The 15,687-nt window shown below is 45.6% G+C and overlaps 1 protein-coding gene across 1 annotated transcript in view; it reads left to right on the top strand.

Annotated features, from left to right (window-relative positions):
* The window catches only part of RGD3 (ROOT GROWTH DEFECTIVE 3), a 56,304-nt gene extending 41,070 nt beyond the window's left edge, over window positions 1-15,234 (top strand). Inside the window, exons 29-30 of the mRNA XM_087377535.1 lie at window positions 14,292-14,498; window positions 14,607-15,234. Of these exons, the coding sequence (XP_087233661.1) occupies window positions 14,292-14,498; window positions 14,607-14,780 (381 nt within the window). The 3' untranslated portion in view covers window positions 14,781-15,234. The remainder of the gene's footprint in view (window positions 1-14,291; window positions 14,499-14,606) is intronic.
* Window positions 15,235-15,687: the final 453 nt, after the last annotated feature.

The following is a 15,687-nucleotide window of genomic DNA, read 5'->3' as shown; positions in this document are numbered from 1 at the left end:
CAGGATGCAGAGGACTTCTACATTATGCCTTTGCCAGAGTGTGATGCTTTGCTTGGGATGCCTTGGATGTACAGGGTGGGGGCTGATGTGCAGATGAGAAACAAGAAGATTTCTTTAACTCATAGAGGCAAAAATCATGTACTTGATGTAAAGTTGAAAGGGGAGTCCATCCCTATAGTTTCAGCTTCTTGTATTTCCAATGTAATAAAGCGTCATATTTCAGCGTACTTGATTTTTGTCAAAGAGGACAGCCAACCACTTCAAGAAGGCTCTACTCTTTCTGCTTTAGATAGAGAAAGGGCTGCTTTTATTTCAGATTTTCAAGATTGTTTCTCAGATGCACTTCCTCAAGAATTACCTCCCAAGAGGCCCGAGGATCATCAAATTGATATAATTCCAGGAAGCTCACCGCCTAATATACCTCCCTATCGTGTCAGTAAGGCACAACAGGAAGAGATAATGTCACAAGTGAAGGAACTCTTGGAAAAGGAATTAATACAGCCAAGTAATTCTCCTTACTGTTCCCCTGTGTTGCTTGTGCAAAAGAAGGATGGCAGTTGGAGAATGTGTATTGATTATAGGGCTTTGAATAAAGTCACAATTAAGAACCGTTTTCCAATTCCACGCATTGATGATATATTGGATCGGTTGGAAGGTTCTTCAATGTTCAGTCGTATTGACCTTAAAAGTGGATACCATCAGATAAGGATACGGCCTGAAGATGTCTACAAGACTGCCTTCCGCACTTCATTTGGCTTATATGAGTTCCTTGTGATGCCTTTTGGTTTGACTAATGCACCTGCCACTTTCAATAGAATGATGGACAGAATTTTTAGAGCACACAGAAAGTTTGTGGGCACTTTCTTTGATGACATCATTGTGTTCTCTAAAAATGAGCAGGAGCACAGGAAACACCTCACTATTGTGTTTCAAGAGTTGAAAAGACACAAGCTATTAATAAACACCAAGAAAAGTGAATTCTTTATGCATGAGATTCATTTTCTCGGTCATATAGTGTCAAAGGATGGAGTCAAGATGGATCCTGCAAAAGTTGAGGCCATAAGGAGTTGGCCAATTTTGAAAAATCTGCATGAAGTCAGAAGCTTTCTTGGGTTGTGTTCATACTATCGGAGGTTTATAAAGTACTTTGCAGAAATTGCTTCTCCCTTGCATGCTTTACAAAAGAAAGCTGTACCGTTTCGGTGGGGACCAAAGGAAAATGCAGCTTTTGAAGAGCTGAAGCAAAAATTGTGTTCTGAACCCGTTATTATCTTGCCAGATCTTGCAAAACCCTTTGCTGTAACTTGTGATGCATGTGGAAACAGCATAGGAGGCACTTTGATGCAGGATGGCAGAGTGGTTGCATATGAGAGTAGAGTTCTCAAAGATGCTGAATTGTACTTGCAGATATATGAGAAGGAAATGTTAGCAGTGATACATGCTTTGACCACATGGAAACATTACCTTCTTGGAGCTGATTTTTATGTGCAAACAGATCATCAGTCACTTAGATATTTTCTCACGCAGAGAAAATTATCTGAAAAGCACATGAGATGGGCTAACTTCCTCTCAATGTTTCATTTTCAAATTGTACATGTGCCGGGTAACAAAAATGTCGTGGCTGATGCACTTTCCAGGAAACCACAGCCTGAAGCAGTCTCCAAGAAACCCAGTGTTTCAGCAGTGAGCATTGCTTACAACAATGTGTTAGATGTGATGAAAGATCAGTATGTTAATGATGCTGATTTTTCAACTATTTATGATCAGCTTTCTGATGGTCAAAGGCATGATCACTATATGTTGAAAGAGGGTTTCATTTTGATGCATGGACGACTCTGTGTCACTGATCAGATGCGACAGAAAGTCATAATGGAAAGTCATGCTCCTCCATATGCAGGACATAGGGGAATTACAGCAACAATTACAGCAGTGGAGCAATACTTTTATTGGCCATCTTTGAGGAAAGATGTGGAAGATTATGTGAGAACATGCATGGTTTGTCAGAAAGTAAAGTTTGACAGGCAGAAGGCACCTGGGTTGTTACACCCTTTGCCAATTCCTGATAGACCATGGCAAAGCATAGCTATGGATTTTGTGTTTGATCTTCCACGTACTCCTACTGGACATGATGGATTGTGGACAATAATTTGCAGGTTTAGCAAACAAGCCCACTTTGTGCCAGTAAGAAAGAAAATTACAGCAGATCAAATGGCCAAATTGTTTTTGCAGCATGTCTTCAAGTATCATGGGATGCCTGAATCCATAATCAGTGATAGAGATCCGAGGATGACCAGCCTCTTTTGGAGAGGACTGTTTGAAAATATGGGCACTACGCTGAATTTTTCGTCATCTTTTCACCCTCAGTCTGATGGACAATCGGAGCAGGAAAACTCTACCATCTTGGATATGTTTAAATGCTATGTCTCAGACCACAAAAGCAAATGGGAGCATTATTTGCCTTTGCTGGAATATGCTTACAATAATACGGTGCACACATCCACAGGTAAAGCACCTTTTGAAATAGTGGAAGGTGCCAGGAAGATACCTCCCATTTTGCATACAAAAGAGAAAATCTTCGAAGCTGATCGTTTTGTGGAAAGCCTTGAAGAGGCTTACAAGAAGATCAAATATGCCTTGCAAAGAAGTCAAGACAAGCAGAAAAGAGCAGCAGATAAGCACCGCAGGGAATTGGTATTCACAGAAGGTGATTGGGTTTTGCTGCGTTTTCAGAAGGCAAGGCTGAAAAATAAGAAAGGCAAGGAAAGGTTGTACACAAAGCTGAACATGCGTTACTATGGTCCTTTCCAGGTTTCTGAAAAGATAAACGAGGTAGCTTACAGGCTGAAGTTGCCTCCGCATTGGAAGATACATAATGCCTTTCATGTGAGCTTATTAAAGCAATATCATGGAGATATTCCCGAGGATGTACCTGATGAGGTGCAGCCTGAAGTGGAAGAACAGGATGAACTTCTGGTCCCAGAGCAGATTCTGGCACACAGAGATAGAAAGCTCAAGGGTAAAGTTATCCGTCGCTACTTGGTAAAATTTCAAAATTACCCATCACTTGATGCGAAATGGATGGAGGAAGGTGAACTGGCAGATTCACCTGGGATATTGCAGCTTTACCTTGATGCTTTCCAATTAGAGCCGACTGCGGTCCGGGCTCCTACAGGTAGTTCAGCAGAGCGAGCGTCTGGAGCATTACCTGATGTTCGAGAGGGGGGTAGCACCTCCACTCCCTCAGTACAGACGGGCTCACCGTGATTTCATGAGGTCGCTTGATGACACTGTATGTTTCATCTGAGATACTGAGCTGACAGTATTTCTGCTGTGAGACTTCATGATATTGATGCATCTTCACTATTGATCGCCGAGGATCACATAGATTTTGAGCAGTATATATGGATGGATGCATGCCTCTCCTAGCCATATTTTCACTGTCTCTGTATACTATAGCTGCGGCTTTCTTGTATACTCTTTTATGCTATATTTCATGCTCGCTCCTGTGTTTTGGGGCAGCAAACTGTGGTTTGCTGTTTCAAGAGAGGGGTATGTCACGGGGGCGTGAAATTCTAGGTACTTTAATGTACTACAAGACCGTGACAACTTTGGTTTTAAAAGTCCAAGCGTGGGCTTAATAATGTGTAATTAAACGCGGCATGGTGCCTAGCACATAAGCGTAATTAATCCCTAGGCCCAAAGGCATTCCAAGGAATTAAAAGAGTGGTTGTTGGGAAATGATGACGTGGCATTTTTAATGGGCCCCCTAGAGGGCCATGTACCTTCAGTGGCCCCCCTAGAGTTCCAGGTGGCTCTAGTGCCTTCTACATGCTCCTTTGCCATTCCTGGACCTTCCTGGGCCTTCTAAACTTCACATGTGTGGTTTTCTCTCTCATCTTCTCCCTTTGTTGAGATTTTGGACTGGTTTTTCAGCCTCCTTCAGCTGAATTCCGTTTTTCTTCATAACTCCTCACCCGTTTGGATTCCTCGACTTCCGTTTGGCCCGATGGCTTCCCCTCTGCCTCCCCTTCGTAGTGATATGCTTTTCCCTCCGTGCGTTTGGTAGAACGGGCAGAGCTGAGCACTTCTTTTGCTGGACGAATTTGCAAAAGTGGCTTTTTCTGGACCTTTTTGCTTCTACCGCCTCCTGGGCCTCTCCTCTTGCAAAGCTACAGCTTTCTGTTGAATTTCGAGTGGTCCGACGTGCTGGTTGACTGGTTTTTCTCAGTTTTGGAGGACTTTCCGGCGATGAAACTTCTCCAAAACCTTCTCAATGCATTCCTCTCTGAAGCACGCTTCTTTTGAGCCCAAGAACTCCCACTTCTTCGCGACAGAAGTGTTTCTTTTCGCATTTTTCAGTGGAATTCTTGCTGGTCGGCTCTTGTAAATGCTCTTTCTTCATGCCTTTGCACTCCTCTTTGGCTGAGAATGCAATTGGGCATTGGCTACTATGTCCTCTTGGCGATTGAGGACTTGGTTCGAGTCTTCAGGGCTTGGTGAGTTGTGATTTTGCTACTGCAATTTCTTTTTGTCATAAGCTATTGGTTGGCCTCTTGTGCCGCCTCTTTCTTGGCTCACAGGTGCCCAGCCAGTGCTACATGAGTCATTCTTCCGTTGGGTACTTTGCTGATTTTATTTCGGAGCTTTGAAAAGCTTTGTAATGCCATCTGGAAACCACTCAAGGAGAGTGCAGCTGGGGTGCAGTGTGATTGCATCTGGACAGCCAATGGAATTGCACTCGGAAAAGAGAATGCCTTTGGGTTGAGCCTACGGGTTAAGTGCACTTATGTGATGGTGTTATATGCTTGAAAGCCTTGCGAAGGCTTAGTGAATTGGGGCTGCGTGCTCAGTTGCAGGGAAGGTCTCCCAGATGCAACTTGTAATCATTTCACTGTGAAATATAAAGAAATACCGAAAGGGGCGCCACGGTGTTTGGGGCCAATCGGGTGCACTTGTCCATGTCTGTTGAGCAGGGGCATTCTAGCCTCCATCCCTTTTTCAGTGGTTTTGTTTGTGAACAAATGGGTAAATGCCAAATGGTGATCATGCAATGGTTAATGGTTGTGATATATGCTTTGTGAGCTGTAAATAAGTGCTGAAGTGATTAAAGGTTTAGTTCCACTGCCCTCTGAGTGATTAGAGGCCGGTTTCACAAGGTTCAGCCCTTGAGAGCTCAGTCTGCAGCACACCTTCTACTCTCCTTCACCTCCAAGATGAGGCCCAAGAAAATGCCTTCTGGCTGCTCCTGTCTGCTGCTGGTTCTGCTGAACTGTTGGATGTGAAATGAGGCCCAGGGCTTCTCCTTTTATAGGCCCCAAGGGGGCTGGCAAAAAAAACCGACCAGCCTGTTACAGACTGGCCGACCAGTCTGTGGCTGGTCCAGCCCTAAAAGGGCACACCCCCAAGGGTTTTTGGCCCAAACTTTCAGGGTCCTTTGGCCCTCCATTCAAGGCAGGTATCCAGCCTATAAAAGGCCTGCCTCTTGCCCACTGACAGCCACATTTCCGGCTGCATATCTGGGCCTGCACATCCTGCCATATCTGTGCCTCTGCCAGGCCCTCTTCCCAGCCACGTGTCTTGCACCGTACACTGCTGATGTCATCGCGCCCTGCCAGGTCAGATCTAGGGCTTGCTGTCCCCGCCTTCTGCTCCTTCCACAGGTTCCGTCCTCTGCAGCCTTCTTCTCTTGTGAGGTGCTGCCCATGTGGCAGCCCCCTCTCTCTTTCTTCTCTGGGCATCTTCTGCCCTAGGTCTCCCTCCCCCACGCTCTCCTCATTTGGGGGCTTACAGAGGGGAGGTGACCTTTCCAACACCCCCTCTCACCGACACATCTCGGCCCAATGCCAACACGTTGATGAAAATGCTCCAGTAACTTTCTGGTCGTAGTCCTCTGGAACCTTTTGGTGTCGAGATCTTTTCCTAGCTTTTCATCCAGTGACTCCTACTCCACCCAAGTCCGGTTCCGCTTCCGCACACCATCCTAGTACACAGGTCCATCTTTGGTAGCACCTCCTGGTACCACCTCCTTTAGTCACGTTCCCGCCTCTGAACTCGAGCAATCCAGCCATCATGATCTTCCAGTCGTCCCCCTCATAATGAGTGAACAACTTGGAGTTTTCCAGGCACCATGCTCTGAGGGTCTGTTTCAACCCGTCCTTCCTTTGGCAAGGTCTGCAACCAATGAATATTTTTAGATAACCTGGACCATGAACTCTGGCTGAGTTCTCAAGCAGGTACTCTTCTGGCTTCAGTACTCTTTGTCCATCACCTTCTAGCAATCTGCGTCCAAGATTTGAAGAAGCACCAATACTTCCCCTTCTGCCTTCGAAGAAGGCCAATTCCTTCCAATCTCTTATTACTTGAGACAAATGAAGAGCAGAGTCTCTCCACAGCATGCTATAAAGGCTCAAATGCAGAATATCAAATACATACCAGACTGTTGTACTGCCTGAATGTTCACTCTGAAAGCAAACTCTCATTGAGGCACCCACCAAGCGCTTGTGTAATCCTGTACTGTCCCCTTTTGAACTCCAGCATCCATCTGACCATGAGACCCCAGGGCCTTCCATGGAATCCACCCTCGTGTCAGTGTCAATAGCCACACACCTGGAAGGTACCAAGCGCTCCATGCTATCCTTCACCTTCACAAAAGCATCTGACTCCTCGTTGACCCACATCTCTATGTCAGACATCCTTACTGTGATTTCTGGATCAACATATCTGACCTCGGTAACACTCGGTAATGTCACCAGGAATAACTCTTCGATTACCACATTTGCTTTGGCCTTTCCCTCTGAATCTGAGTCAGACTCCTTGTTGTTTTTCAGATCCGCCTTTTTCTTTCTGCAGTCCTTTGCAAAATGTTCGGGCGTATCACAATAGAAACACTTCTTCTTGTGCTTTCTCTTCGAAGTCCCCTCGTCGTCAGAGTCGTCTTTATTGGACTGGCCACCGTTTTCCTTTACGAGCAGAATCCTTCACCAACATCACCTTGTCATCTTTATCCTCGTTGTAGAGCTTCTCCCGAGCTTCCTCCTGTAGCAATAATGGACACAACTCCTCAAACGTCAGAGGTTTGGTCCTCTGTCCTGCTGTCACAGCCGTAACAAAGCTCTTGAAACTCCGAGGCAGTCTCCTCAGTACTATCAAGGCCAGATGGCATGAGTCTGTCTTCTGACCAATTGCTGCCAGCTGATCCCTCACCACCTTGACCTTCGTCAAATGGCCATGTACCGTATCTCCTTCTTCCATATCAAGATTGTAGAGTTGATGCTGAAGAAGCACAATCCGGGAGGTATTGTCTGTCTCGTATAGATCCTTCAGGGTGGCCCACGCCTCTATTGACGTCTCGGCCAGTTGGATATGCGGAAGAACGGAGTCTGCCGTAGTCCCTATGATTATTGCCAGGGCATGGGCATCTCTTTCTTCCCAAGCTTCAAGCTCCTCTCTGTCTACTGCCATGAGTACCTCTCCTTTACTGTCCACCATGTCCTCCGGCTTCAACTCCTCTCCCGTGGTCAGCTTCCACAACTTCCGAGCCACTAAATGACTCCGGATCTTCACTTTCGAGATCGGGTAATTAGTCCTGTCCAGGTTCTCAGACTCTCCAAAGTTAGGGATAGTGAAAGAGAGAAAACTGGACGAGGAGGAAGGGAAAGCAGGGGCTGAAGAGGCTGTAGAGGTCGACATCTCTGCTGTTTATACCACACAGCAAAGTCAACCAAACTCAATTTCAGTAAACCAGAACTCTTAACGCACCTGACTGAACCTGAGTCACCCTCCTTCTCGCAAGGGCACAATCCTCCAGTCATGGAAGTCGATTCCCTAGAGCTTCCGAATCAGGGTCGTCCTTCAGCAAGGTCCCTGCCTTCAGGCTCCCACACCTGTGAGCCTCCTACTTGGGCTCTGATACCATGTTAGAAAATACCCAACAGAGGGTACACGCAGCGGAAGACTTATAGTAATGCCCAGGAGCTCACACGGTGTGGTGTGGGTGTGGAATCACAAACTTCTTTACTTATGTGCATACAATAGGTGTGCAGACTCAAAAATAGACAATGAACCAACCAGCTAGAGAAACCACCAAAATATATATTTCCGTCCACAACTATGGACACAATACAAAAGAGACAGATCCAGAGTCCCACCAATGATGTGGTCCTCTGATCTTACCACAAGGTCCTTCTCCTATCTGCTGGCTATCTCTAGACTCGAGTCCGCGTGCTCCACCTCGAGCTTCTGTAGACTTTCCGTCCAGATCTCAACACCTTGCTGCCCTGAGAGACAGCCAAGGTTCAGCCCTTGACAGCTCAGTCTGCAGCACACCTTCTACTCTCCTTCACCTCCAAGATGAGGCCCAAGAACATGCCTTCTGGCTGCTCCTGTCTGCCGCTGGTTCTGCTGAACTGTTGGATGTGAAATGAGGCCTAGGGCTTCTCCTTTTATAGGCCCCAAGGGGGCTGGCAAAAAAAACCGACCAGCCTGTTACAGACTGGCCGACCAGTCTGTGGCTGGTCCAGCCCTAAAAGGGCACACATCCCAGGGCTTTTGGCCCAAACTTTCAGGGTCCTTTGGCCCTCCATTCAAGGCAGGTATCCAGCCTATAAAAGGCCTGCCTCCTGCCCACTGACAGCCACATTTCCGGCTGCATATCTGGGCCTGCACATCCTGCCATATCTGTGCCTCTGCCAGGCCCTCTTCCCAGTCACGTGTCCTGCGCTGTACACTGCTGATGTCATCGCACCCTGCCAGGTCAGATCTAGGGCTTGCTGTCCCCGCCTTCTGCTCCTTCCACAGGTTCCGTCCTTTGCAGCCTTCTTCTCTTGTGAGGTGCTGCCCATGTGGCAGCCCCCTCTCTCTTTCTTCTCTGGGCATCTTCTGCCCTAGGTCTCCCTCCCCCACGCTCTCCTCATTTGGGGGCTTACAGATGGGGAGGTGACCTTTCCAACACTAGCATAGTGTGACCTTCATTACATCAGTCTAAGAATAAGAGTCTTTGGGCTTAGATTTTAAATCTTTAATCAATGCTTGTACTTCACGGTAGACCGCCCATTTTCCTTCATTCCTTCTTTCACTTTATTAAGTTTAATGGATCGTTGCTTGAGCTGAGTCAGAGTGAGTTCTTCTGGTATCCATATCTTCGTGCCCTTCAGCTTGTGTGTTTGTTTTAGAATCTTGATCTTTGCTGCATTGTCACTGATGGAGACTTGTATCTGTGTCCCCTTTTACTGGATATTCTAGATAGCATGTGTGTGTGTGTGTGTGAGAGAGAGAGAGAGAGAGAGAGAGAGAGAGAGAGAGAGAGAGAGAGAGAGAGAGAAGGGGGGGGGGGTTGCTAAAGATAATATAAAAAAGCAACAACAATTAAAACAAAACAAAAACACGTGGAATATGACACTAAGCTGTTTCCAACTGTGTGCTAAGCACTCCTCTAGCTAGGCAGGGAGGGGATCTAAGATGGCAGGGGCAGGGGAGGTAAGGGCAGGGCTGTGGAGGGGCACGGACCAGGAGTGCAAGGGTTTCTTTCAAATAGGAAGCCTAGGGAGGGACATAAAGAAAGTAATTGCAGTCCTCGAAAGGCCCGTCTATAAACTAATATAGTGAGAAAACCTAAGGGGTAGGGCACCTATGTGGTGGGTCCTCTATATGGTGTTTGAGAAATTAGGTCCACTAGCGGGCTAAGAATGGCTAGGAGAGTCTTGCGGACATGGATTTGGTGAAGGCTAGCGTTGTTGAGGGATAAAACCTTGGTCGCATAGTACAAAAGACATTTGAAAGCAAAGTGCTCTTCTGACTCAACCTTCTGCATGGCGCATAGAGTGCAAATGTGGTCCTCTTGGGGAATGTCCTTAGCCTGCCCAATCCCAATGCATAATCTGTGAGGAGAAACATGAAACTTTCCAATTGAGATCCTCAAAGCATGGGGAGATTGATCCGATGTAGCCAGGCGGGTCAATGAAACTCTCCTTTGAGATCTATAGATATTACTCTCTGTGAAAGCTGAGCTTCATCGAGAGCTCGCTAGGTGCTAACCAGGTCCTATACTCGTGGAGTTGTATGAGATTTTCCCGAGTGACCTGGTTTACCTCATGATAAGTGCACGGAACAGATTCTTCCTCGAGACTATATTGAAAAGGTGACAATTTGTCCATGTGAAGTCCAAGATTCGTAGACTATGTGCAAGTCCAAAGCTTACCACCATCTCAGAAATCGCTCGGGTGCTAATGTCATGGACGCAAATCATCTGCATGTTCAAAGCTTACCATCTCAGAAATCCCTCGGCTGCTAATGTCATGGAATAGATTCATTCTCGAGACTATATTGAAAAGGTGGCAATTTGTCCATGTAAAGTCCAAGACTCACAGACTATTGGCACTCATAAATAGCTTGACCATTCATGGTAACATGCGTTGGCTTTAGGTTGTAGAACCAAAAGTTTGACTCGATGGAGGTATGCGATCATCTGAAAGAGACTGTCAAACTAGAGGGGCAGAACTTGGCCAGGAGGATTTGGTGTGGGACTGAAGGTTTTTGTGGATCATCCGTGTGACTAGTAAAACCTAGAGCCTCTCTTTTTGAACCCAATCCATCTTTGATAAGTTGGGCAATGGGGACCTAGCAAGTACTGCCATACATAACGGTTGGGACAGAGAAAAGAGACTACCCTAGAAATGAGAGTGGAAGCAATGGCGCTCGAGCATGGCAAGTGCGACATAGCCCCTGTTCCATCCGGCTTGCATAGCTGGTCTCATTGTGAAGATCTAGCTGAAGAAGAGCACTCCCATATATATATATATATATAGGACACAACAATCTCTACTAGCAACTTGTTGAAAGTAAGCTACTCTCATGCATACAGGACATGTTGAAGATCATAACCTTGGTTTTACCAAGATTGACCTCATCTCTCTCAAAAAAGGCTTGAAGTATCTAGCTAAAGGTGAGCCCGCACTACCTAGTGTCTTGATGAATTTCTTAAGCTCATCTATGTAGATGCCAAATAAGTTGGTGGCAAAGGGAAAACTTGTTGAGCCAATCATACTCTTGACCTTCTCAGTCCATCCAGTAGTCATTTTGAACTTGCATGATACCGTGCCATAAAGTGTTAAGATTGCCCAAATAATCTCTTGACCGTATCCTAGAACTTGTAGGCATTCGATAAAGTGGGCTTTTGGTACTATGTTGAAAGCGTGTACGAAATACACAAAGCAACAGTAAACCCTTTGTTCCGTGCCCTTGCCTGAGAATGTGATCCAAGGTCATTTGATTAGTACGAAAGATTGCCTGTCCAGCAGCTCTGAGTACCTCACTCTCTACGAACTTGTCAGCTTGCATGTCGAGCACCGAGGCATAAATCCTAGACATGACGTGCCTAGTCATGATAGTGTTCTCCCCTTGCTTCGTGGATCTGGACGATGGTATTAAGGGTCCAGGTGTCGGGGAACCGGTGCTGACCGCTTCATTAAAAAGCTTTGCCAAGATTGTAGCTAGCATACTCAGACTTTATGCAATCTATTCAGTATATAGTCCCTCGTGATCTTTGGCTCAGCCATTATATAACTGCAGTGCTGCATGTCTGAAGTCACCAGTGGTAAACAATGCAGAAGAGGTGGGACTGGTAGCTGCAAGATGTTGGGGGATGGGTGGTGAGGAATGTTGTTGAGTTTGCATGCATAGAGTGCTAGAGGGTGGTGTGGGTGAGAGAGGAGGAGTTCGTCACTCAAGAAATGTTTGCTAGAAGTCTTTGAAGTTGCTACCAAACAAGATGTCTAATAGCTCCTCCTCGTTTGGTGGATGAAGGCGTGCTTCTTTTGATGGACTACACCGTGATACTGCATATACTCTCCATCGTGCTTAAAATATGGTGCTTGGTGGTGTAATACCTCACACTCATCATCGTCCTAGCTATTGCAGGCAAACTGAGTCGATAGGTGGTGGATGGGTGGAGCGTGTGGTGTAGGAAAGCGGTAGCGTGAAGGAGCGGGTGATCAAAGCAGCTTGAATGAGACGTTGGATGTCCTTAAGATGTGCATGTAGGGTAAGGAGGATAACCTATGGTCGAAGAATATGTCGTGGTATGTGGTGTGTGTAAACGATTTGTGTGATGTGTGATGGGGGATGGATAGGCTAAAGAAAAGATAAGTATGATCGGCTCTGGGTGGTGGCAGGGAAATCAGTGCTGTGTGAGGTGAGGGTAGGTGATTCCATGAGGTTCAACTACATTAGAGCCTCCATGTGTCAGAAATAGGCGAATCCACTTGAGGAAGGCTATCGGTCCATACCGTTATAAATAACGAGGTCATGTATCTAGCCCATGTCCAAGAAAAAGTGCCTAGATTGGGGCTCGCATGTTTGCTACTTGGGACATTCTTGTCTCATCCAGACCAATATCAAGTAGTAAAATAGAATCATCCCAAAAGTCAACAAGTGGTACTTGATTAGCAGGAGTCCTCACATCGAAGTCCGGACAAGGACTTCTCTGTAGCTTGAAAATTTCATGATGTCTGGATTAGGGATGTGTATGGCAAGATCTCAACTTCCTCGTGGAGATCCTTGGCAAAATGTGAGGTTGTGAGGGAAGTAGCACATTGCGACAAAAAGATCCTATTGAGAGATGTGTCAAATCCGAATGTAATAAAACTTGGGATGTGTGTCACGCCTCTCAACCAAGATCATCCCGATGAGAGATGATCTATATAAAACCACCACTCCTTTTGATCCACAAACTCCACTTGTCTCTCTAGTCTCATCACGGTATACAGGCTCCCATGTGTACCCACAAACTAAGGGCAAAGAGCACTCTAGACTTTGATGGGTCTCTGTGTAAAGAGCAATATCTTCTCTTGTGTCCGACTCCGAGAAGTTTCTTGGGTCCGACCATAAGGTACCATTACAAGGTCCAAACAATGCAAGTTAGGGTCTCTGCCATTGAGTCTCATAGGCCCTGCCCCCCTAGGCGGGGGGGGGGTGTGCTACGGGATGTATGCTTGGCCCTGTTAAGAGAGGCCCATCCTGACAAAGGTTGCTTGCAAATGGGGAGGCCTCTGGCTAGGGAGAGTCAGGAGCAGGAAATGCTGAGGAACCGGATGGAAGGGCTGGAGCAAAAATGTTTTTCTCCTTTCCAAAATATCATTTTATAAATAGTACGTTTCCGTGAATGAGGAAAGAGTTGGCAAGAACATAGGCGTGATGAGGCAATGACAAGCAAGTGTGTGAGGCACGGCAAAGAACCTGTCCTAGAGCAAAGCATGGGACAAGGGCTTTCAAAGGGAGTAACGCTTTTCTTTAGCTCCCATGAAATCTTACTGAATTGATTTCAGACATTGGGGAAAAGCCGTCTTATCTATTTACTTCTTCAATGCAACTATTGATAGTTATTTTTGGAAAGGGATGCGAGCAAGTTGAGGCAAGAAAGGAGCCGTTGTAAGCGAGGAAATAGGATGGGAATGGGAAAATGTGATCTTCAAATGTATTTCTATCATATTTCCATCCCACCATGTACTATAGAACTTTGATCGATTAGGCGGAGAGGACACATGGCATCATTTCATGTGTTTAAGAGGTGGGGACAAGGACATATGCCATCATTCCATGCTTTCCAATCCCTAGAAAAGGGGATCCCATTCTAGTTCCTAAGGTATTGAGGTCATCTAGGATGGGAGTAATGATGACAAATGGAATCCTGTCCTAATCCCATCGAAGTTCTGATGCCGTAAGTGGGATGCATGCAAGGCGAGGCAAGAAAGGCCTTTAGTAAGTGGTAGCCGAACAGAGTAAAGTAAGTAATGAATAAGGCTCTTGCCTCCCATGAAGTCTCATAAAAATTGAGTCGCCAACAAGCTTTTCTTCTTACATAGAGTAAAAATTGTTGTAGATAAAGGCCTTGATGTAGTTCTTCATAGTGTTTTCTGAGGGATGCATTTGTAAACTTGAGATATTATATTGGAGGATGCATTTAAAGCTTATTTTTAGGACATCTCATAGACGATTAAGAGTACGAGAGTAGATCTTGACATGTTTGTGGATTCATCTAGATATATGCTAGAGTAGATCTTGACTTTAAAAACGTGTTCTCTATATAAATATGTCTACCCTTTCAGGGAGCCTGCAAAACTGTGTGTAGGAGTTGCAGGGAAACATATCTGGTTACAAGCCCTGTGCGGTGTGTCCCCTTGGATAATTTTTGAATACTACGAAGTGAAATGATGAATTTCAGTCGCCACCTGTACAATCTGTATATCTTCCTTTGCAGGTTTTGGAAATGATGCTCCTTTTAATTTGATGCTGTACAGGCCATGGACAGAGCCCATAGGTTGGGACAGAAACGGGTTGTCAACGTCCACAGGCTCATCATGCGAGGGACACTAGAGGAGAAAGTCATGAGTTTACAACGATTCAAACTTTCAGTGGCAAATGCGGTTATAAATGCAGAAAATGCTAGTCTTAATACAATGGATACCACACAGCTACTTGACCTTTTCAATATGGGGGGTGCAAAGGTAGGTAATGTGCTGGTGTCTCCAGCTGCTGCAGACATGTGCTAAATGTTTGTGGAAATCAATCAGGAGACACAATAATTGAATGTTTTGTGAACATATTTTGTGCAGATTGTTGAGAAAGCAAGGCATGAAGATGAGCAGGATGCGACTGCTACCATGGCTCCTGTAGGTACCGGCAAGGGTTTGAAAGCAATGCTGAATGGCCTGGAAGAACTCTGGGATCAGTCACAATACAATGAGGAGTACAACCTTGACCAGTTTGTGGCCCGCCTGAGTGGATGAATTCCCATCTCACTGTATCATGTCTTCCATTGTACATTTGAAGAGTCGGACGTAAATTTTGGGTTTGCGGGAATCAATAGGTGAGTCTGATTCATTATTGGGCACACTGTGTTCCATTGTAATAATAAGAACACGGTCGTCCTCAGGTTAGTTTGCTCAGGGGCAAAATGATCATCCCCACTTTTGTATAGAGAGGGTAAAAGTGCTTGCCAAAATCAAAGCAAGCCTTTGTTCTACCCTTGCTTTTATTCTTCAGTATAGAGATTTAATCAAGCTTTTTCCTTGTCACCGTGGAGGTGCAAACAGGGCGTGCACTCCTGCAATTTTTTTAGCCTTTTTAACAGTGACAAAGTGTTCCTTCTTATTATCAAAAGGGGAACTTTTGATAACCATAGCATAGCATTGATGTTTGGAAGATTAGCAGAGTCAGTAACCCTGCATTTGTATGATTACAAATTTGATGCACTTTTTGGAAAAATTGTGTGAAAATCAAGATTTATACTCGAGTTACAGCTGCCGTAGCAAGAGGGAGGCGCATGTATGATGCTGCACAAGCATTGCAGATTCCAAAAGCCAAAGACCTATGTGAAAAAGAAGTCATTCATATATCGTGAGGGGAGGCCGGGGGATGTCCTTCAGGTAGAGTGTTTACAAGCCAACCCAAGGCTAACTACCGATTGAACTGGTTTGCCCCCAAACACCCATTTACATTTGTACAAAACTGCTAGAAGCTGACAAATCCCCCGAAAATCCCATTTTGTCCCAGGGCTGAAGCAGCTCATTACATATGTAGACATTAAGTATAGGTAATGGTGTTATGGGCCTTCAAGTTAATCCTGGAATTAAACACCTTGCGTTGAAAAACCTCCCATGTACCTTTTACGAAGGGGAAAGACAAAGCAAGGAT

This window comes from Dipteris shenzhenensis, chromosome 7, assembly GCF_047967505.1.
Source record: "Dipteris shenzhenensis isolate YYH24624 ecotype China chromosome 7, Dip_SZ_1.0, whole genome shotgun sequence".
Taxonomy (NCBI): Eukaryota; Viridiplantae; Streptophyta; class Polypodiopsida; order Gleicheniales; family Dipteridaceae; genus Dipteris; species Dipteris shenzhenensis.
This window is presented reverse-complemented; position numbering and strand designations above follow the sequence as displayed.